The following is a 22,577-nucleotide window of genomic DNA, read 5'->3' as shown; positions in this document are numbered from 1 at the left end:
CGTATCTTGGATGCCAATCTCTCACGCCGCTGGGTTTGAGGAGGCCAGACCCCTTTCTCCTCCCGCCACCCTTCTGGCAGCTGGGGCCCAGTGGTGGAAGCTCACACATCACTTGTGCCTCAGCAGGACCATGGGAAACAGGACCTGACCTGCAGGGCTAGTCCTTGCCAGCCTCAAACTGAGGGGTGGGGCTCCCCCGGGAGCAGCTCGGCCTCCGGGGCGGGGCCTCGCCCATGCAGCCGCAGGAGTAGGCTAGGCGGGCAGAGCCCTGTTGGAGCCCGGGACAGCACAACCGCGTCCATGGCCCGCACTCCTCGCCGCCACCGGCGCCTGGTCCTGCCGCTGCTGTGCCTGCTCTCCCAGGGCGCCACCGCCCTCCTCTTTGCGGTCTTCGTCCGCTACAACCACGAAACAGACGCTGCCCTGTGGCACTGGAGCAACAACAGTAACGTGGACAACGAGTTTTACTTTCGCTACCCAAGTGAGTGAGGGTGGGTGAGGGCGCGGGAAGCAGAGACTCCAACCCCCCCACCCACCCCCGACCCCCTACCCCAGCCCCGGTGTGTTGGGAAGGGCGCTTGAATGAGGTGGGTCCTCCTCCCACCGAGATGACAACCAGGCTGTAAAACAGCCCCCTTTCTCTAGCGTCTTGTTCCAGGCACTGCTGGGGATGGTCCGGGCACTACTATCTCGGGCCGAGGAAAGGTCACTCGGCAGGGTCACACAGTGTTAACCAGTGTCTTGTCTCACCTGCCACTGGGGCTAATTTGGCTTTGTCTAGGAGTGCAGCTTGACCACAGGAAAGAGAAGCCTGCTGGGACTGACAGGTAGGGCGCTAGAGGAGATAGTGGAGAGAGAGGCGTGAAACCCCCACAGGTTCGGACATCTAAGGTTGGTTTGGGCACGGAGGGTCAGAGGGTGAGACAACACTGGACCAGCTCTCCAGATTCAAGGCCAGCGTGCAGCGGGTGTAGGGGGGATGCTTGGCAGGGCATTGTGTCATCGCACAGCATAAGGTGGCTGTGGTGTGCCTGTTATTACCCACCATGGGTCTAACAGTGAGGAGGGGGCTTAGACATCATAAATTCCTCCACCAAGGGCCATTTGCCTCCTGACAAGGTTCTGGATAGGGAGTTAACCCCCAGATGGAGACAGGCCATCTCCCTCAAGTTTGTAACTGAGGCTCTGGGCATCTAGAACCAAGCACACTATCCTCCACTAGTGCCCAAGTCAACCTATTCTGATCCCAGTTAGATAGAGCAACAGGAAGAAGCTGGGTGCGGTGGCTCCCACCTGTAAGCTCAGCACCCAGGTGTGAAGGCAGGAGGATCTGGAGTTCAGGGCTAGCCTTGGCTACACAGTGAGTTTGAGACCAACCTGGGATGCACAAAATCCTGTCTCAACAAAACAAAAAGGACCCCCGGGCGGGTTGCTATATGCTTTTAATCCCAGCACTCGGGAGGTAGAGAGGCAGGTGGATATCTGAGTTCAGGGCTAGCCTAGTCTACAGAGTGAGTTCCAGGATGGCTAGGACTAAACAGAGAAACCCTGTCTGGAAAACAAAACAAACAAACAAACAAACAAAAAAGGAAAAAGAAAAATGTCTCAGTTTGAAGCACATTCAAATAAGGCCTGGGGTATGAGAACACCACCACCCCCACCCCCACCCCCCCCCCCCCCCCGCGCCATAAAGCAACAAGACTATTACCACCCACTTTCTACAAAAAAGGTGAGGTGGGGTATTTGGCTGGTTAAGCATTCAGGCTTTTGAGCAGCAGTTCAGCTGAGAGCCATTGGGATGAGGGATGAGGACACAGAGGCTTCCAGCCTGAGGAAATAGGATCAGCTGAGGAACTGGCGAGGTGAGGTAGCTGTGGTTTGTTCTGCTTCTCTGATCTTCCAGAATTCACCCCAATAACTGGCCTCAGGTTTGATTTTATTAATAAGAACTTTTAAGATTCCTGCTACATCTGGCACCCAACGTTCGTGGTACAAATTCACGAAAAAGCCTCTTGCCTGTGGCCTTGTGGGCCCCAGCTCAGGCCCGAGCTACACTTTGATGGTTGTGGTGGCACACACCAGTAGGATTTACTGAAGAAGGCAGAGGCAGGAGGATCCCAAGTTTGAGGCCAGCCTGGGAGGCTTGCTAAGGAGAAGCTAAGGCTGGCTGGGGACTAGCTACAAACGGTGGCAGTGGGACCATGGAGGCAGTGACTGCTGCTCCGAGAAAAAAAAAAAAAAAAAAAAAAAGGTGAGGTAGCAGGCTGTCATCACCTCACCCTGTCCAGGCTCTGGCTCTGGGGACATAGAGGGTTGAGGGAGACTTTGGATAGTGGCAGGAAACACCAGACCCCTAACCAACCACAGTACCCCCTTTTCCACTGTTCATTCCCAGCTGTGGCAGGGAATGAGCTGGGATCAAAACCAAAGCCCTAAAACTGGCCTCCTAAGACTGTTGGCCTGAACTGTCAGTAGAGGCTGGGAGCTGGGGGGAAATGGGCCAGAGAGGTGAGGGAGGCAAGCTTTGGTTCCCAGTCTAAGCTGGCCAGAAACAGCTTCAGTTAGGGCCTCCGACCAACCCTACCTGTTTGTTCCAAAGCCCTCCACGAATCCTGCCTCTTACAGCTGCAGTGCTGGGCTCTCCACCCCACAGAGCAGCAAGGAGGACCAAGGTAGAGTCACTGCCTGTCTGCCCTGGGGTCAATTTTGTGGACTTTGACCCTGCTATTTGGAGAAAGCTAGGCAGGAGGGAGATGTGAGGTTCCTAAAGCCTGGGCTTTGATGAGCCGGGGCTTCACCTGCCCTGTGTCCAGAGGAAAGGGTCAAGGCCAGAGGGCGGGTAGAAACCACGCTTTGATTCGGGAGATGAAAGGATTCTATGGTTAGTGGAGACAGGTCAAGGCTGCAGGCATACACACTCTTAAGAGGCTGTCTGTAGATGGCAGCTATTTCCCCAGACAGGACAGGATGGGCCCTCAGGATGGTCTACTTCTCTCAGATCAGATGTGGGCAGAGAGCCAGGAAGGTCACTCACCTACCCAAGATCACATGGCAAGTTACAAAGAGTGAGGCTGGGATGTGGCCTCTGGATTCCCCATCTAGAAGTTCCTGCCACACTCACATCACCTGGCTTACCTTATCTTTTAGGTAGGGTCTAACAATGTAGCCCAGGCTAGTCTCAGACTTACCACCTTCCTGCCTCGGTTTCCCAAGGACTAAGGAACACAGGTGTGAACGGCTGTGCCCTGCCTACAAAGCGCTTATTCTACAAAGCAAGTGATTTGAAGTGAAAGGGGAAAGAGCCACAGAGCAGCCTGGTGAGAGCAGGGTCCTGAAAAACTAAGGAAGTCCTTCAGATGGGGGGTGGGGCTGACTCAGTGGGGACTTGTCCCAGACAGAATCAGCGCCATTTTAGGGGGCATGGATGGAGGTTGGGACTGTGGCCTGCTCTGGGAGGCTTCAGCCTCTGTTTGGAAGCCAGGGAGGAAGAGGCTCAGAGATGGCAGCCCCCACTCTCTTCCTCCTCCTCATGCTTTATATCTACCTTTTCCAGAGGAGGCACCTGAGGCTTAGAGAGGCCTCAGGTCACGTGTCCAAGGTCACGGGATTGGCTGCATTGGATGCTGAAACGGCCTCCTAACTATGGCCTTGCCCCAGTAGGCAGAAGCCGGGGAGGGAAGGCTGGCAGTGTGGCCCCAGAGGGCCATATTTGTTCTGTCCTGTACCTCCTTTTTTTTTTTTTTTTTTTTGAGACAGGGCGTCATATAGCTCAGGCTGACCTCAAACTCATTATGTAGTCAAGTCTGGCCTTGATCTCATCTTCCTGCCTCCACCCCTAGCATGGTGGAATTACCAGTGTATGCCACCATGCCTGGCTGGGATTGAGTTTTCAGTGCAAACAGTGGCAGTGGCATTTAAAACAAGCTCAGAGCAGTTGGGAGAAGTTCCTGCATGAATGGTCTTTGAAGCGTGCCACCCAGCCCCCTGTGGTTTCTTGCTGTCCTTGGACAAGAACAGAAAGAATTCCTCTGCCGTGTCTGAACAAGGCAGAACGACAGTCAGAGAAGTCTGAAAGACTGTAGGCTAGCCGAGCGTGGTAGCACACACCTTCAATCCCAGCACTCGGGAGGCAGAGGCAGGCAGATCTCTGTGAGTATGATGCCAGCCTGATCTACAGAGTGAGTTCCAGGACAGCCAGGGCTATGTAGTGAGACTCTGTCTTGAAAAAAAAAAAGAAAAAGCAAAAAGACTGTGGCTCCTGCTGAGTTCCAAGGGTACCTCTCCTTTCTGTTGTGTGTGTGTATGATCTGGGTGACCCTGAGGAGGCAATCCTGGAGGTGGTGGTGCATTGGGGGTGGAGACCAGAGGCCTCTGGGCCAATACTCCCTGAGCCCCAGGGCTCCAGACCCCCAACTGCAGGAGCAAGCGAGCGAGTGAGCTAGGTCCTGCTGGGGTCTGTCTCAGCTCACACCTGCAGACAGCTCCAAGGTGGTTCAAGCTTTAGTCTCTCTCAGGGCTCCTGTTTGCACCCCAAAGTTCAGCAGCAGCTTTCAGCTTGCTGTGCCTCTTGAGATCAAACAACACAGAACATGGGCTTGAGAATCTGCTTCTTCCTCTGAGAAATATCAAGGTCATCTATGATTTTAAAAAAATGTATACAAGTTGAATATCATTATGAAAATCCTTGGAGCCAGAGTGTTTTTTTGGTTGGGGAATGTTTTCATATACATAATGAAATATCATGGGGATGGAACTCAAGTCTAGACAAGCAATCCACAGATGTCCCACTTACACCCTATACAAATAGCCCGAAGGTGCTTTCATGCAATGTGTTTAGTGAGCCTGCATTTTGAGTAAAGCCCATTGGATGAGGCCCTGTGTGGGTGTGGAATATTCCACAATGGCATCGCACTGACGCCTGAAGACCTCTTGACTCTGGAGCATTTGGGGTTCCCAGTTTAGATAGTGAACTCGCATAAGGAAAAACAATCAGAAGAATGAAGCACACATCTGAAGTGAGAAACGTGAGAACGTAGACGCGCGGCAGCGTAGACGTGTGGCAGCGGGGACTACGGCTCCCAGCTCCCGCACACGTGGCCAAGGAAAAAGGTCACTAACTGCATTCTCCCCAGAGCCAGCAGCCTCCCCTGTGGGCTCTGATCCTCCAGTCTGACTCCACCCTGGAGAGCAGGAACTGACTTCCTGGTGGTGGCAGCTGTAGTCCCGAGCCCCAGCCACAGATGCTCAGCACATCTATTGTTTGCCAATGGGAAACAGACATCCCAAGGGAAGTGACATTTCTCAGCCCTAGAGCAATTTCTCATGTGGAGAATGAAAGGAGGCTTAGTGTAATGTCCCTTGTCCCCAGACATTTACAGAAAGGGGACTCCCACAGGCTTTCTACGGGTGGGTTTTGTATTTGCTTGTTCATGACATTTACTAATTTATTTAAAGACAGTCTCATTATGTAGCCATAGCTGTCCTGAAACTAACTCACTCTGTAGACCAGGCTGGACTTGAACTCACAGAGATCAGCCGGCCTCTGCCTCCAGAGTGCTGGGATGAAAGGTATGTACCACCACACCTGGCTTTGGTCACGATTTTTTGAGACAGGCTCTTCCTCCCTAGGCTGACCTTGAACTTGGGGCAGACCTCCTTCGGCACATCTCAAGTATCCATCATGCCCAACCACTCACCGTGTTTGCAGAAGGCTCTCTTGTTTCTGCGGTTCTGCTGCTGCTGCTGGCCAGCCGGACCGAGCTTCTCGGTGATTCCACCTGCCATCTCACTGTAGGAATGCCGGGGTTATAGACGTGGCTGCCATTTCCAGCCTTTTACATGGGTTCTGGGATCATCAGGCTTGCTTGTGTGGCTAACGCCTTTGCCTGCTATACCTCTCCCAGCTCCCTTAACGCTGGTTCTACATCCAATTACTCAACAATTTATTTGTATAAATTTTATTTTCAGTGTTACTGTGTATTATGCAGAAAGCAAAGAGAAAAGGCTCCAAGTCTTCTTGTCCAGAAGCCCCACAATATGCTCAACAGTTCAAGGAAAACTGGCCATGTGTGGTCCCATGCTGTGAGCCCAGCACTTGGGCAGTTGAGGCAGGAAGTCCAGAGTCCGAGGTCAGTGGGACTACAATGGTGTGACCCTGTGATCTGAACAGAGCAAGTGTAATGTATAACATAAAAAATCCAACATATAGAAAGAAACAAACTGAAAGGCAGTCCCCCTCCTGAGGATGCCTATATGACGCCCAGGTCCGGGGGCTGCCATTGTACTGAGCTGTACACACAGTGGTCCACCCTCTCCCTTCAATTCCTTTGGGGGTGAAGTTAGTCCCTGTTAACAATTCGAAGCCATTTCCTAAGTTATTTTTAGTTTCTTCTCAAGATAGGGAAGTGTAGACTTTGAAAGATGAGAGACAGAAGTTAGACATCAAGAAGGGCTTCCTGGGTTGGGGATTTAGCTCAGTGGTAGAGCGCTTGCCTAGCAAGTACAAGGCCCTGGGTTCGATCCTCAGCTCAAAAAAAAAAAAAAAAAAAGAAAAAGAAAAAAAAAAAAGAAAAGAAAGAAAGAAAGAAAGAAGGGCTTCCTAGGTGGTGGTGGCACATGCCTTTAATCCCAGCACTTGGGTTTAAAGTGCTGGTGGATCTCTGTGAGTTCAAGGCCAGCCAGCCTGGGCTACAGAGTGAGTTCCAGGAAAGGCGCAAAGCTACACAGAAAAACCCTGTCTTGAAAAAACAACAACAACAAAAAAAAAAAAAAAAAGAAAGAAAGAAAAAAAAAAAAGAAAAAGAAAGAGGGGCTTCCTCGTGGCTCGGGAGATGCTCAGTAGGTAAAGTGTTTGCTACCCAAGCATCAGGGCCTGAGTTCAGATTCTGAGTTCAGATTCTCAGCACACAAGTAGAAGTCAGGGATTGCAGCGCTCGTTCATGACCTCAGCACTGAGGGCAGAGAGAGACAGACTCCAGGGCTTGCTGGCCACCTACTCTGTCGTGTGGATGAGGTCCAGGGTCACTGAGGGACCCTATCTCAGTACAAGGTAGAGCACGGTGGAGGAAAACACATCTACCTCTATACACATATGCACACGTGTGTGAGCACACACACAGATACATAAGAACATGTATACATTATACAAGGGAGAGAGGAGAGTGGAAAACACCTGACATCTACCTCTGCCCTCTTACACACATGCACACCCACATACATGAGACCATGTACACACTGCACACAGAGGGGGGACTTTTCAGAAGAAGGAAGAAGAATCTGTGTGTAGAGGAGACAGGGCTGCAGAAGCAGAGAGAACTGACTGAGTTTCCTCCTCAGGTGAGCAAATGGGCCAGGGAGAAGGCAAGCCAATGCTACTGCAGGAGTTTGGTTCCTCCTTTGAGCAAGGGATGGCAAGGATGGCCTGGCCCTGCTGCTCCAGGCCGGGTACTTTGTGCCAGCTGCTGGGGCCAGGGGTGGGGGTGGTGATGGGTGGCTGCTAAGCCTGGGGATTATTTTAGTAACATTTTTCCTTTATTTTACACAATGACCAGTTTCCCCTCTCTCCTCTCCTCCCGTTTCCCCCCACACTCACATCTACCCCCTCCCCACCCACCCTCCCTTCCTCTATCTCTATTCAGAAAGGGCAGGCCTCTCTCTCATGGGCTTGAACAAAGCATGGTACATCAAGTTGAGGTAGTATGGAGCTCCTCCCCCTGGATAAAGGCTGATCGAGGTAATCCAGCATGGGGAACAGGTTCCCAAAAGCCAGCTAAGTTCCAGGGACAGGTCCTAATTGCACTTTGAGGAGCCTTACAAATACACCAAGCTACACAACTATCACACACATGCAGAGGGCCTAGGTCGATCCCACACAGGCTCTCTAACTGTTGGTCCAGAGTCCATGTGCTCCCATGAGCTCAGGTCAGCTGTCTCTGTGGATTCCTCTGTCATGACCTTGACTCCCCTAGCTTGTAGTCTCTGCTCCCTTTCTTCAGGAGGACTCGCAGAGCTCCGCCTAGTGTTTGGTTGTGGGTCTCTGCATCTGCTTCCATCAGCTACTGGATAAAGGCTCTGTGATGACAGTTAGGGTAGTCACCAATGTGATTACAGGAGAAGGCCAGTTCAGGCACTCTCTCTACTATTTCTAAGAGTCTTAGCTGGGGCCATCCTAGTGGATTCCTGGGAGTTTCCCTGGCACCAGGTTTCTCCCTTGCCCTCCGTCCTGCCCCCAAACCACCTCCTGCACCCAGCCCATCCAACCTTCTCCCTCAAGTTCCCATCTCCCCATCCCCTCCCATCCCTTCCCCCACTTTACCCAGGAGATCTCTTCTATTTCCCCTTCCCAGGGAAATCCATGCATCACTCTTGGGGCCCTTTTTGTTATCTAGCCTCTCTGGGGCTGTGGGTTGTAGGTTGGTTCTCCTGTACTTTACTTGTAATATCCACTTATGAGTGAGTACATACCATGTTGGTCTTTCTGGGTCTGGGTTACCTCACTCAGAATTATTTTTCTAGTTCCATCCATTTGCCTGCGAATTTCATGGGGTCATTGTTTTATATAGCTGAGTAGTACTCCATTGTGTAACGTACCACATTTTCCTTATCCATTCTTTGGTTGAGGGGCATCTAGGTGGTTTCCATAAGCCTGGGAATTTTACAGGCACAGTGCTGCTTTAAGACAGTCCAGACTAGAGGAGCCAGGCACTGGCGGGGTATCTCTTGGTTGGTGGGTGTGACCGGAGCAGGCCTCACGACACTACCTCCCCTCCCTCTTCCTTCCCCTCCCCTGTGCACCCACAGGCTTCCAGGATGTGCACGCCATGATCTTCGTGGGCTTTGGCTTCCTCATGGTTTTCCTACAGCGCTACGGCTTCAGCAGCGTGGGGTTCACCTTCCTCGTGGCCGCCTTCACCCTACAGTGGGCCACACTGGTCCAAGGCTTCCTCCACTCTTTCCGTGATGGCCACATCCACGTTGGTGTGGAGAGGTGGGCAACAGTAAGCCCCGGGTTCCCTCAAAGGCCCTGTTCCCCTAAGGGTGCCTGCTCAAGCCCCGATCTTCAAGTCTACTGACTGACCCCTGCTTTGCCCCATGACCACCTTCTGTGGGCTGCTGTCCCTTCTCCCTGTCTGACCTGTGTACCCCTACCTTCACATACCCCTCCCATATGGGTATGACAGGAGGAGTTGGCTTAGCCCCTCACTTCACAGGGGCCCCTCCTCCCCAAGGGTGGGTGGCACCTCTCTGATGCCCAAGGAGAGGAGCTCCAGCGTTATCTCTCCTCACTCTGCCCTGCATGCCCCACGTGCCCCTCGGCCACTTTGGAACCACTGAGCTACCACCCCTTCACTTCTCCCATCCTGTGTAACTGCAGCTTGATCAACGCTGACTTCTGTGCGGGCGCTGTGCTCATTTCCTTCGGGGCTGTCCTGGGCAAGACTGGGCCAGCCCAGCTGCTGCTAATGGCCCTACTGGAGACAGTGCTGTTCAGTGTCAATGAGTTTATACTGCTCAGTCTCCTGGGGGTAAGTCTGGCCAGGAGTGGGTGAGACCCCGGTGTCGGTCCTGCTCTGAAAGAGGAAAAGTGGGTGGGGGCAGGGTCTGCCTCATGACCTCTATCGTCCCCAGGTGAGAGATGCTGGAGGGTCCATGACCATTCACACCTTTGGGGCCTACTTCGGGCTGTCTCTCTCACGGGTCCTCTACAGATCCCAGCTGGAGAAGAGCAAGCAACGCCAGAGCTCTGTCTACCATTCTGACCTCTTTGCCATGATTGGTGAGGCCTGCTGAGGTGACGTGGCATGGGCTGCAGAGCACCATGCCTGGGAAGGTCTCCTGGCACTGCCAGCCATCCTTTGGGTCCTTCCTACTTGTTTTCAGAGGGGCCTGAAATCCATGCTTATCATCACCCCTAACTCAGTGCTGGGGCACACACAAGCCCACACCAGGCCCGGGGGCTTTTCAAGTTTACCTCAGTCCTGCTTGAAAGCTTCCTGGGCTACGCAGCCCACATGTGTGGAGCCGGACCCTTCATCCCACTGCCCAGCCCTTTTTCTTCTGTGCCTCTGCCAGCCCCGGTCACCTGTGCTTGAGCTGACCTCCTCAGCCTAAGAACGCCACCCCACCCACCCCACCCATGAAGCCTCACGATGCCAGGCAGGGAAGGAGGGGCCCTTGATCACCCCAGGGAGCAGTAGGGCCTGTTTCCTCCAGGTCCCCACCTCTGGTGGCTCTGGCCTCTATGTCCTCACAGCCTGCCATCTGGAGTCCGTGTTTCGTCTGGGGTGTTGAATATGGCCTTCAGGGCCTGCTCTTGCATAGCAAGGCTGACTTGGTTTGCGTGTCTGTTTTAGGGTACTGTGAAACAGCTGAGCCCTCCTTGCCCTTAGCAACCCTTCACATATGAGGTCTCCAGGTGAAGTGGTCAGGGAAGGGGAAGGAGGGGCCAGGTTGTCGGTGCCTTCTCTACCCGGAAGCCTGAGAACTGGGCACAGGACGCTGAGAAGGTCCTTATCTTGAGGCAGATTTAGGACTTTGAGCCCAAGTGAAGGGCACAGGTTACACACACAGGCTCCTGCCTTGCTGGCCCACCCACCCTGCAAAGTCCCTGCTCTTCCTTCCCCCTCTGAGATTAGTCTGTAAGACTTAAAGCAGGGCCGGGTGGTTGTGGCACATACCTTTGATCCCAGCACTCCAGAGGCAGAGGCAGAGGCAGGTGGAGGCCAGTCGGGTCTACAGGACAGCCAGAGCTACATGGAGAAACTGTGTGCGTGCATGTGTGTGTGAGCGTGTGCGTGTGCGTGTGCGTGTGCGTGTGTGTGTGTGTGTGTGTGTGTGTGTGTGTGTGTGTAAGTTCAGCTCCTTCTCTGGTTCTTAAGAGAAGGCATATGCTGGGGATGGAAGCCAGAGTGTGGCATGTGCTAAGCATCTGCTGTCCCACTGAGCCTCACCTAGGCCCTTGCCAAGCAGCTAGGCCTAGTGGGCCATGAAGCAGGCACTTAGGCATCATCCCCTCAACTCTCACCCTGGAAGTTTTTTTTTTCCTAACAATTCCAAGAATCAGTGAGGAAACAGGCTGCACAATAATTTACCGGCGGTGCAGCGCCCCCTGGTGACAGGGGCCACTCACTACTAGATGCTCACTGTGGCGACCCACTATTTAGGGACCATCTTCCTGTGGATTTTCTGGCCCAGCTTCAACTCTGCGCCCACAGAGCTGGGGGATGGGCAGCATCGGACAGCTCTCAACACATACTACTCCCTCACGGCGAGCACCCTTAGCACCTTTGCCTTGTCAGCCCTTGTCAGCGGGGATGGCCGACTGGACATGGTATGGGCAAGAAGACGGGCAGCCTGGGAAAGGGAAGAGATGTCTAAGGTCTCAGGGAGCAAGCAGGGGAGTGGGTTAAGTGAGAGAGGCATATTTAAAAGCTGGAGAGCCAGTGGCTAGATAACAGAGGGACTTTAGAAGCAGTAGATGCCACTGTAATGGGTGGGGCCGGAGTGTGTGTGTGTGTGTGTGTGTGTGTGTGTGTGTGTGTGTTGATCTGAAAAGATACCTTGCCCTTTTCTGTCCCCTTAGGTCCACATCCAAAATGCAGCATTGGCTGGGGGGGTCGTGGTGGGGACATCTAGCGAAATGATGCTGACACCCTTCGGGGCCGTGGCAGCTGGCTTCCTGGCTGGGACTGTCTCCACGTTGGGGTACAAGTTCTTTACGGTATGGTTGCTTCTCAGGATCTGGAAAAAAGCATGTGAGGGAAGGAACCCACAGCAGGGACACGGGGTTCCCAGCCCTTCCGCCACTTCCCCTCCAGGTCCCGGGGAGGGGGTAGGTGGATCGCCCATGCCTGATTATCCAACGTGTCCTTCAGCCTGTCCTCGAATCCAAATTCAAAGTGCAAGACACATGTGGTGTCCACAACCTCCATGGGATGCCAGGGCTACTGGGGGCCCTCCTGGGAGTCCTGGTGGCTTGGCTGGCCACCCACGAAGCTTATGGAGATGGGTGAGTCTGCTCTAACCCCTCTAGAGTGCCCTCCCTTCTTCTCTGAGAGCCAAGACAAAAAATCCCCATCTGTTCTCATACACCCATTTGGCCATTCTCCCACCTTATGGTGAGAGCTGAGGACCTGCCCAGGCCTGGCCTTCAAGTCAGTGCGGTGGGTGATCATTTTATTCCAGATGTGCTGACCACTGCGATTTCCCCAAATGCGGGAAACTCGACTGCATAATTTGTGATAGTGGGGGACTGCGTGCGCGCTCTCCCCGTTAAAACAAAACAAACAAAAACAAACAAACAACCCCCCCCAAAAAAACCCAAACAAACAAACAAACAAAACATTTCAAGAGTGCTGAGCATTCCTTCTGGACCAATAAGAGATAATGACACACACACCCCATCTACATTTTACACTGTGAGCTTGGGGTAGGCAGGCAAAAGGGACCTTGGACTGGGTTCTGAAAGGTACGTGGAAGCTTAGGAAGGAAGGTAAAAGTGAGGTCTGGCTGAACAAAGGCCTGGGTCTGAGACAGTGGGGATCCCTGGACACCCTCTGGCTTGCCTACACATGAAGCCACAGTGACCAGTCCCGACTGCCTGTTCCATCCCCGTCTTTCCCTATCTGGTCTCCTTTCAGCCTGCAGAGTGTATTTCCGCTTGTAGCCAATGGCCAGCGCAGCGCCACATCTCAGGCCGTATATCAGCTCTTTGGAATGTTTGTCACACTGGGGTTTGCCTCTGTGGGTGGCAGCCTTGGAGGTGAGTGGCTTTAGCTGGGCAGGGTGGTGGGTGAAAGCCCCAAGGACGGGTACCCAGGGGGAAGAGCAAGGGATACTGTACCCTTCGTGTAGTCTCATTTCCACCAAGATCCTTTCAGAACACCTGCCTGTGCTAATGAAGGGTAGGCATGGCCTCCAGCGAGGAGGTGCTGGTGGGAGACTGCTCCCTCCGGAAGGGAAGAAGCCCTTGGTTATGGGCTCTGACTTTCCTGTGCTGCTCCCTTGTGCCACAAGAGGGCAGTCCAACCCCAGCTGCTGGGAAGGGACCAGTTCCACCTCCTCCTCTGAGCAGCTGTAGACAGAAGGAAGGAAGGAGGGATAGCTCACCCTGGACCAGAGCACAAAGCCTTCCGCAGAAGCTGTCTGCTCGCTGGTGGTCCCTCCTGATATCTGGCTTTAAGAACAAAACCTAAGCCAGGCAGTGATGGCTCATGCCTTTGATCCTAGCCCTCAGGAAGCAGAGGCAGGTGGATCTCTGAGTTCAAGGCCAGCCTAGTCTACAGAGTGAGTTCCAGAACAGCCAGAGCTACACAGAGAAACCCTGTCTCAAAAAACAAAACAAATAAACAACAACGACAAAAATGAACAAACCTTGATGCAACATCCTTACCCTCCCACACATACCTCCATCCTGAAAATTTCATTCTCTGTGGTCTAGTCCTTAGGTCACATTTCATGCAGTAAACATTTCATGCAGTAACATCCCCTGGGTCCCTCCCATGTGGGGAGCCACAAAAAGATCAGCAGCTATGCCTTATGATAGAATCACAGTATGACTGCCAACATGAACACATTCCTTCATTTCTACCAGCTGGCTTCTATGTGGGTAATTCAGGGGAAGCCACCTTGCAGGGCTGTACCTTCTCAGAACGGTGGTACTCAGCAGCTCTTGGCATAGGCTTCGGTCTGCCTTGTCTCAAGCTTATTTACCTGTGCCCCTAGGTGGCAACCTCCCCCGTGGGTAGGGACAGGGGAATCTTACATATCCTTCCCTATGGTAACCAGGGTTCCTGCTGAGGCTGCCCTTCCTGGATTCCCCTCCAGACTCCCAATGCTTCGAAGACCAGGTTTACTGGGAGGTGAGACACAGCTATGGGTGTTTGACCCCCTATGGTCTTACCTCTAGGCTACCACTTGCCTCTTTCCTTGTTTGTGGGTTCCTTTATTAAATCCCCTGGAACTTCCTTCACCTCTCCCTGACCTGCAGGTACCTGGAGAGCAGGAGGCGGAGGCCCAGAGGCCTCTGAGGGCCGAGGAGCCAGACACCCAGGCCTAATTGCTGCCAGCATGACACTGTCTTCAGAGGAGACGATGGCTTCCACCAGGCATGACCCTGTCCTTGGAGAAGACGGTGGCTTCCGCCAAGAGGTCCTTCTCAGCCTTTGTTACTATCTGGAAGGGAATCTAGAGCCAGAAGGGGCATATTCCCATTAGTTTGCACCTGTAGCCAGAATAGGCCAAAGCCAGCCCTCGGTGACTGTTACCCCACCGGCCAGTATTACCCTGTCCCAGTGACACCTGAACAGACCCACTCTGGGTGGGAAGCTGGGCGATAAACAGCGCCATCACCAAGGACTTGACACCTTCTTTTGTGCCTCTTTCCTTTAACTCCTGAGGCCAAAATCTTGTGGCAGTCAAAGACCTCAGTGCTTCAGGGTGGCGCACGCCTTTAATCCCAACACTCGGGAGGCAGAGCTTGGCAGATCTCTGTGAGTTCGAGGCCAGCCTGGTCACAGAGCGAGATCTAGGACAGGCACTAAAGCTACACAGAGAAACACTGTCTAAAAAAGGGGGTGGGGGTGGGGGTGGAGAGATGGCTCAGAGGTTAAGGGCACTGGCTGTTCTTCCAGAGGTCCTGAGTTCAATTCCCAGCAGCCACGTGGTTGCTCGAAGACCATCTATAATGAGATCTGGTGCTCTCTTCAGGTGGGCGGGCACACATGCAGACAGAACACTGTATACATAATAAATAAACCTAAAAAAAAAAAAAAAAGACAAAGCCTCCTGGGATCCACAGAACTCTATCCAAGGTACCACATCCTACTGGATATATGTCCCAACTAGGTTCATCCTCTCCAGGGGGCCATTACTGTCCAGAAACTCTGTGCCTATTTTAGCCAGCTAATGCTGCCCCCAAATCCTACGTGGTCCTTCCTTAACTGCTGCTGCCCTGGCCCTCAACTGGCTCCCCTTCTGAGCAGAGTAGGAAAAGGCCCACAAGGGCACCAGAAGGAGTGGCCTGCTACAAAACCTCAGCAGTCAGAGGTAACCCTTACCTAGTGTCAGTTCACAGCTGCGCCCTGAGTCTGTGGAGCAGAGAACAGGGCAGGGCATGAGGCTCTAGGCTGTGAATGAAGGCACCTGGGATCCTGGTGGCCTAAATCATAGAACCACAAGAGGGCACTCTAACACCAGAGGAAGATGCCACCTCCGGGTCTCACCTAGGGCCTTCTTGCAGCCTAACCTCCCAAGCTACATCAGTGTTTGTCCTCAGACATCCATGCGCAGCCTTCCCTGAGGCCCACCCCTTCCACATGTCACGTGATGCCAGAAATTCCATGTCTCACCCCACTCACAGAGATGTCATCCCTTCATCCAGTGGGAGCCCACCAGGACCCCTCTTCCTTCCCTCACTGGACCTGCCAGTGGGCTTCTGGCAGAAGTCAGCACAACTACAGACACATCTGCCTCTTAACTAAGGTCCTTCAGAGCCAGGAACCCAAAGAGGAAGTACATATCTTGGACCCCAGCCCTCCGAGAAAGGCAAAGTTGCCCGGTGTGTTCCTGGGCTCTCTGGGTTCAGCTGGAGATTGTGGAGGACAAGCTCTCCAGGGAGCTATCCTCTTCTTCCCTCAGCCTCCCTCCTCCATAGTTCCCTGCCCATTGCCGGCTGAGGATCCCAGGATTGAAGCCGAAAGCCCTGAGTCATTGTGGACAAGTAGCTGGGGGAATTGGTGCCCAGCTCCGGATGGGTGATGGACAGCCAGCTATCCTGCCCTGCCCCCAGTTACTGCCCAGGCCTTCCTGGTAAGGGGAAGCTGTGAACATTCTCTTACCCATGGCACCAAGATTTACATTCTGGCCCTCTCTGCTGCTGGTTCCTTCTGAACTGCAACCAAGCCTTTTCTTCAGGCCTGAAAATAAATGGGCTCTTCCAACACTGGGTGGGAGAAGCCATCTCAATCCTGGAGAAGGGACATTTGAGCTCTTTCTCAGACAGCACAATTGTTCTCAATCAGCTTCTAGTGGGCAAAAGGCTGCTGGTCCCCATGGCACTGACAAAAGGTCACTGATAAGAGAGACGAGGTGAGGATGCTCATAAGCCACGCCCTGTGTGTCCTGTCACCAGTGAGTTCTAAGTTTCATCGCTGTCATGAAACCCCCGTGTGCACCATGACACAAACTCTCCCACCAGCCCTGGCACCCTGGTCCTGCCGCTCTGGGCACTCCAGCCAGGGCCTAACTCTTTACAAAGACACCTTTGGTTTTTCACCGTGTGTTCTCTTTCCCCTTTTTGCCTTAAATGCAGGGACACATGGTGGGTCCTGCAGGGTGTTCCATTTCATCTGTCGTAGATTCCAGTGGGGGGTTGAAAGCACAGGAAAGACGGGTCCCTCTGGGGCCCCTCCCTCCAGCCAGGAGCCCCTGGGCCTCATCAGCACTGGTCCCCCTCATGGTGGCCTATCTATTCAGTCAACAGATGCCAAGGACAGGGGCATGTCATCCCTCAGGACAATGAGACTTCTGCTTCTCAGGCCCAGCCCCTCGGAGCAGCATGCTATCCCTCTCTCAATGACGGACAAGGGGACATTTGCCTGCTCATGGGCGAGCCCCAGTGCCTGAGCCCCGGGAACAATGCTGGATCCTCACCTCCTGCCTGCTTCTGGAGACTAGACTGAGGAGCAGGCAGGCTGTTAGGGAGATGAGGCCAACATAGCCAGAGGCATCGCAGGAAGACCCCCAGGAACGCCACTACTCTAGCGTGGTGTACTTGTGTGTGCACTACAGCAAGGGTCCATGTCCAAGGCCAAGACCTTAGGGTGCTCCGGCAGCTGCCCTCCTTGGTCTGGGGTGGGAAGGTTACCTGGCCGGGAGGAACCTGCGACGGGGCCGGGCGCATTGGGATTCGCGTCACGGCGCGGGCCGCTCCTTGGAGGAATTAGACACGGCGCGGCATCCGAGGTGCAGCCCGGTTGCCCCCGTCGCCCTCCCTCCCCCGGCGGCTTTGTCTGGCGCGCTGCGCCCACCGCCCGGCGCCCCCGTGCGCAGCCAACAAAGCGGGCTACTGTCCCCGGGCCGTATGCAAATGCTCCAGGCGGCCAGCGTCCCGCCGCCGGCTTCCAGCCTGAAAAGGGCGGCCGGGCAGGGGGCGGCCGTGCTCCGGGAATAGAACACCATTGTCTGTGCGGTCCGTGGCAAGGGGACCTGCACGGGCTTCGGGAGCTTCGGCTTTGGGGTCAGACCGAGTGGGCGCGCACTGTCCCCCAATCCCCACGCAAACCTCTGCTGGCAGCCCACACCTCTGAGCCACCGTGGCTGGGGTTCAAACCAGCAGCCATCGGTGCTCGGTGCTCACCCCACTTAACCCACCTCTGCCCCCCTGCTTTTTCTCACATCACATTGATCCAGGGCACAGAGCAACGTACTTAAGGTTTCTCCCCAAACAGAGCAAATTACAAGGTGATACATATCTTGTTGGGTCTTCTGTGACAAGTGAGCAGCCCCAGGACTGCTCAGGCCTGTCTTCTTGCCGGCCACCATTTTAGCGGGCCATTTTTACTGGAGGAACAATCAGCTAAAGCAAAAATTTGAGGATAAACTATCCAGTGATGCTGGAGGGGGGGAAGGGAGTCTGTGGCCCTCTAACCAAGTCAGTGGTTTGCTAGCAAGAGGGATGTCCTCACAGAGCAGCCAGAGTGTGCGGTGGGGGCACAGCCCCTAACTCAAGACACAGATACAGGTTCAAGATTCCCTGATGCAGGGCTAGAGTCCACCTTTTTACTTTTTAAAGCTCCCAGGTGAAAGCCACTTCGGTAAGGGGTACTTTGGAGAGTCCTCGCTTCCTGAAGCGTTGACACCTCAGGACTCACGAATAGTTTCAGGCAGAATTCATCAAAATAATCCCAAACGTGAAAAGTGTGCCTGGTGGGGTTTGGTGGTGCACATCTTTAATCCCAGCACTCAGGAGGCAGAGGCAGGCGGATCTCTGTGAGTTCTGGGCCAGCCTGATCTACCCTAGTTCCACTACAACCAGGGCTAAATAGAGACCATGTCTCAAAACAAAACAAAACCACGAAAGCAACATGTGCCAGGTATGGTGGTGTATACCTGTAACCTCAGCACTTGAGAGGCTGAAGCTAGGCAGGAAACTCAAGGCTGCTCCAGACTACAAAGCATGTTTCAGAAATATGAGATTCTATCAAATAAAGAAGAGAAGCAGCTAGGATTTCTACAGCAGTGAGCAGACACGCTGCTGAGGCTGAGGAGAGGTGGAGAAGGTGCTGGTCTCCAAGGAAATCTTTGGGGTGGGGGGCGAGCAGGCCCATTACAGGACTCAGGCTGGTTCTTCCTGCCTTCACCTGTTTCTGATGGGAGTTGGCCGGGGGATCAGTGGTAAAAGCTGCGGCGTTTCCTGGTGCTAAGGAAGCAGGCGGTGTTCTGCACTCTTAGCTCCTTGGAAACCAGTCCTTCTGTCCAGCTCTCTGATCCATCTCCAACATCTCTAAAGTTAGTCTCACAGAGGCTGCTTTGGGGCCCTCAGCAGCTGCCTCTGGAAGAGGCTCAAAAGCACAGAGCACACTGCCCCCCCGGGGCCCTACCCCCACAGGGTGCTTACAGATGCGGGGCTTGCTTGCACAGTCCCAGAGAGGCCAGGGTCAGTTTCTAAAGCCCCCAACCCTGCAGGCCCTCTCCCTTTGGCCTGTGTCTCCAGGCTCTCTGGACCTGCTTTTTAGTTCCTGGGCAGTGCCCAAGGAGGCCCCTCTTGGCTCAGAGGCTGCGGGGAAGCAGGCTTTGTTGTGCAGGCAGCCTCTGGACCAGAAACTTTACTTTCCCACCCAGCTCTTGGCAGTAGAGTCCTCCGCAGGAGAAGCCCCCCACCCCCACCCCTCCTTCCCTGCTCAGCACCGTCCATCTCTGTCTCCCTAGAGCAAGGAATGTGCCTCAGGACACTGTGGGACTTGTTCCCAATCCCTTCTAGCTCATTTCACCCGGGCTTTTACAAACTGGCCTCCATCCCATGGCTACTGTCTGGGTTTTGGTTCTAAAGGAGCAGACAGAGGCCCCTCCTCCCCACAATTCCTCATGCTTCACTCTGCCCCAACACCACGGAGGAGGCTGCACCGTGGAGGGTCAAGGAACCCTGGGGTGGGGGCAGGGTCCCCCAGACCCCAGCTTTACTGCTCAGATACCCAGCACTATGGTGACGTCTGACTATGCTAGGCCCAGGCTACCAGCCATTCATCCTTTCTCCTGGCCTTTCTGTGCACACCAATCCAAGCCCTGGGCTTCTTGTTGGCAGTTGCTAACCAGGACCACTACTCATGGGCCTCAGTGATGCAGAACCAGGTCACTGCTAGTGCAATCACCTATTCCCTGCCCTTTGGCGTGTGCTGAGCTGCCCACCTGCATCTTGGGAACAGCTGCTCTCTCCCTGACTGGCCAGAGTCTAGGCCTTGCTAGCTGCAATGTAGTAGGTACAGAGGCTTGGAAGGCATTTAGTGAACTTTCCTTAGAAATGGGAGAGACAAGCTGCAGTTCAGAAGCCCCCACAAACTGGATCCAGGGGGGCTAGTATGTGGATGCAAGATGGTCTCCCGCCGGGGGATCAGGATGCTGTATGTGGAGACTGGTTGGAGGAGCTTGGGTGTGTACCCTAAGGTACCCCACTTCTCTTGGCAACTGTAAATCTCTGTGCCATCTAGTCTGGAGTCCTTGCTTGCTTGTTGGCTTCCCTAGGGGATACATGTTTGAATTTCAACCATGTGTTTTCAGCCACTGGCCTGGGGAATCATCTCTGTAGGAAGGACAGTGAGATAGACTGGAACAGGACTTGGTGAACACATCTGACTGTAACATTTACCTGACAGCCAACAAGTCCCCACCCTGTGGCCGGAGAGGTGTAGGAGGGAGATGTACTGTGGCCTTTTCTTGTCTGTCCTTGTCTCTAAAATGGCTGAGGCCTGCCTGCTCTGGATGTCTCCTCACCCACATTTGTATATCCCCTTCACACTCACATGATGCAGCTTGAACTGCTGCACTGTGCCCTGCAAGACAGCGGCCATGACTCAGGCAAACAGACAGCGGCGGCTCTCCCTGTGGAGCCCTTCCCCGACCTCCAGCCTCTCTGGCTGTCTGGAAAAGGGTGGAGCCCTCTGGTTCAGTTTGCCTTGAGTAGTGAGGCAGAGAGACTGTGTGCCCTCAGCTGGAACCAGAGGGCATGGGAGAGGCCTGCTAGACAAGGCTGAGCCCTTGGGGGTCTTCTGGAGGAGTAAGGAGCACCTGCTCCCTGTGGGCCTGTCTGGGCTTCCCTGAGGGACCCCCTGGTCTCTCAGCTCTCTGCTCCTCACTCCTGCTCCTTGCCGGGCTCTTCCAGCCACTGAACATGATTAGTGTCTTGATTTCCTGCAGCTTTGATGAGAGGATCCACCAAGGGTTTCGGTCTCCCCCAACCCAGGGAGAAAGAAAGAGAGAAAAGTCCTGAAAATAAACTCCTGCAACAATCTTCAAGGAGAGACCTGTTAGAAGGCCTTTCTTTAATCCTTTAATCCCTCTCAGATGGGCCTTGAGACGCTAATGGCTTTCCTAATTATTCCCTCCTATTTTCCCATAGTTTGAGGACTTCTCTCTGAGGACTTTTGAGCGGAGAGAAATCCTGAGTGAGGAGTGGGGAATGGATGGTGCTCCCCCACCAAATCGGCTCTGAGTCTCCAAGTGGCTGGAGAGGTGGGGGAAGGGCAGGAATGCCCCAGCTGGGGTGTCAGGCTTCCCATGGCTGACACCCGGGTACAAGGCACAGTGGCGGGCTTGGGACAATGAGGCAGTTGGGGTCTGCCTGAGAGAGAACGAGCCAGGTGTGGGCCTGGGGTTCCCTCAGTGTGAATGGCCCATTATTCTGCCAGAGCATAGGAGTTGAGGGTCTTTTTGTGACCTCCCACCCTGTAATAACCCCGGGAGGGAAGTGGTGTTAACGAGGGTCTTTAGAGCCTCCTTAGAGAACAGGTGGCCATTCAGGCCTTTGGCCCTTCTTGTCTCCAGTAGCCTAGGATCCAGTAGCCTAGGATTCAGTGGATTCTTTTGTGGGGGGTGAGGAACAGCAAATACGGCCAAGATCTGGGCTCAGGCCCCTCCCTCAGTGAAGCCTTCTTTGGAAGATTGACCATGTTCCCAGCTACCACCTTATCTTGGGCACCAGGGGCCTTGTCTGACCTCTTCAGACATGTCTCCTTGGGGTCAGCCCTACCTGGGAGCAGCCACTGAACCTTGACTCTGGGGTCTCGCTCTGCCTTCATGCAACACTCCCCTACAAACTCCCCGTGGGATCCACCATCAACCCCATTTTCCATACAGAAAATCCAGCACTTTGGAGACTCGAGCAAGACCACACACTCAAGTCAGGCAGGGTGGAGGGCTGTGTGCCCCGGGGCCTCTGCACACCAGGCAGGGCATTTGCACTGCCTTCTCCTGTCCCTTCACCCAAACACCCCCCTTTCCCAGATGACTGAACAGCTCCCTTTCTGCGATCATTTGGGCTCTGCTGCAGTCACACCTCCTCTGTGAAAGGACACAGAACTGGGATGCGCTGGGGAGCAGCAGAGGCCGAGGAGGACAAAGGCAGCCAGGTGGCAGACGTTGACACTAGCCAGTGGACAAGTGGATGCATGGGGGTTCCTCACACTGTTCTGTTTTCCTTGTGACCCGCCAAAATTTTCCTCAAGGCAAGAGCTGGCGAAAATCCAACTCTCCTTACGCGTACCTTGCTTTAAACTGCAGCTCAGCAGCCGGCTCTCCCGGCTCTCCCTGCTCTACACCGTTTTCCTCAGTGTGCACTGCCTGGCCTTAGGATTCCTGTCTGTCTCACTCGGAGAGCAGAGGTCATGGGTTCCCCGTGGCACAGTCCTGTACAAGCCACTTGCCTCCACCTGCCACTCCAGGGGATTAGGGCAGGCCTAGATGACCTGCTGACTGAAGGCTCTCTGAATTGCCTCAGAGCAGGGAAGGGGCTGTCGGGCCTTCACATTCTTGGCCTGTGGGCCCCATGAGCACCTGGGGCTGTAGATGGAGGGTCCTTCCCGGTGGTCCTGCCCAGGCTAAGCCCCTCGTATTCTATTCTGCATCTCTTTTCACTTTCTCAGTCACCCACAGCCAGTCCGTCCTGTCAGAGGATGCGTGTGAGAGCTGTGACCCCAAAGCCTCTTTACTCCCAGCAAGAACATTGGTGAGGAGTTCCCGCCCTGGATCAGCCCACTTTGCAGGGCTGCTCCTGTTTAATGACAATCGTAAAAGCCAAGCCACCGTTTGTGAAGCCCCAACTCATGCTGGACCAGGCTCCCCACAGATATTAGCTTAGTTTGTTTCCTTGCAGCTTCGAGAAATAGCTACTGTTTCTGTTCCCATTTTTCTGACGAGAAAGGTAAGGCAGCTTCTGAAGATCCTTTGTCTTCAGCTCAGTTGTGCAGACAGAGACAGGGAAGGGCGCAGTGTGCCTTGAATGGATCATCCGAGGTTCAGAAGACGCGGCACAGCAGCTTCTGCTGGCAGCAGATTTCTCTCTACAAGACTTACTCCCCTAGCCAGGC

The 22,577-nt window shown here is 54.0% G+C and overlaps 1 protein-coding gene and 1 pseudogene across 1 annotated transcript; both read left to right on the top strand.

Moving 5' to 3' along the window:
- Positions 1 to 271: 271 nt before the first annotated feature.
- On the top strand, positions 272 to 14,469 carry Rhbg (Rh family B glycoprotein). Its single transcript, XM_036190344.1, has 10 exons — positions 272 to 481; positions 8,800 to 8,986; positions 9,374 to 9,524; positions 9,628 to 9,775; positions 11,163 to 11,329; positions 11,582 to 11,719; positions 11,874 to 12,007; positions 12,639 to 12,760; positions 13,786 to 13,859; positions 13,988 to 14,469. Exons 1-10 carry the CDS (start codon positions 301 to 303, stop codon positions 14,054 to 14,056), a joined length of 1,371 nt encoding a protein of 456 aa, XP_036046237.1. The 5' UTR covers positions 272 to 300; the 3' UTR covers positions 14,057 to 14,469.
- LOC118586492 lies at positions 12,143 to 12,271 on the top strand (annotated as a pseudogene).
- Positions 14,470 to 22,577: the final 8,108 nt, after the last annotated feature.

This window comes from Onychomys torridus, chromosome 6, assembly GCF_903995425.1.
Source record: "Onychomys torridus chromosome 6, mOncTor1.1, whole genome shotgun sequence".
Lineage (NCBI taxonomy): Eukaryota > Metazoa > Chordata > Mammalia > Rodentia > Cricetidae > Onychomys > Onychomys torridus.
This window is presented reverse-complemented; position numbering and strand designations above follow the sequence as displayed.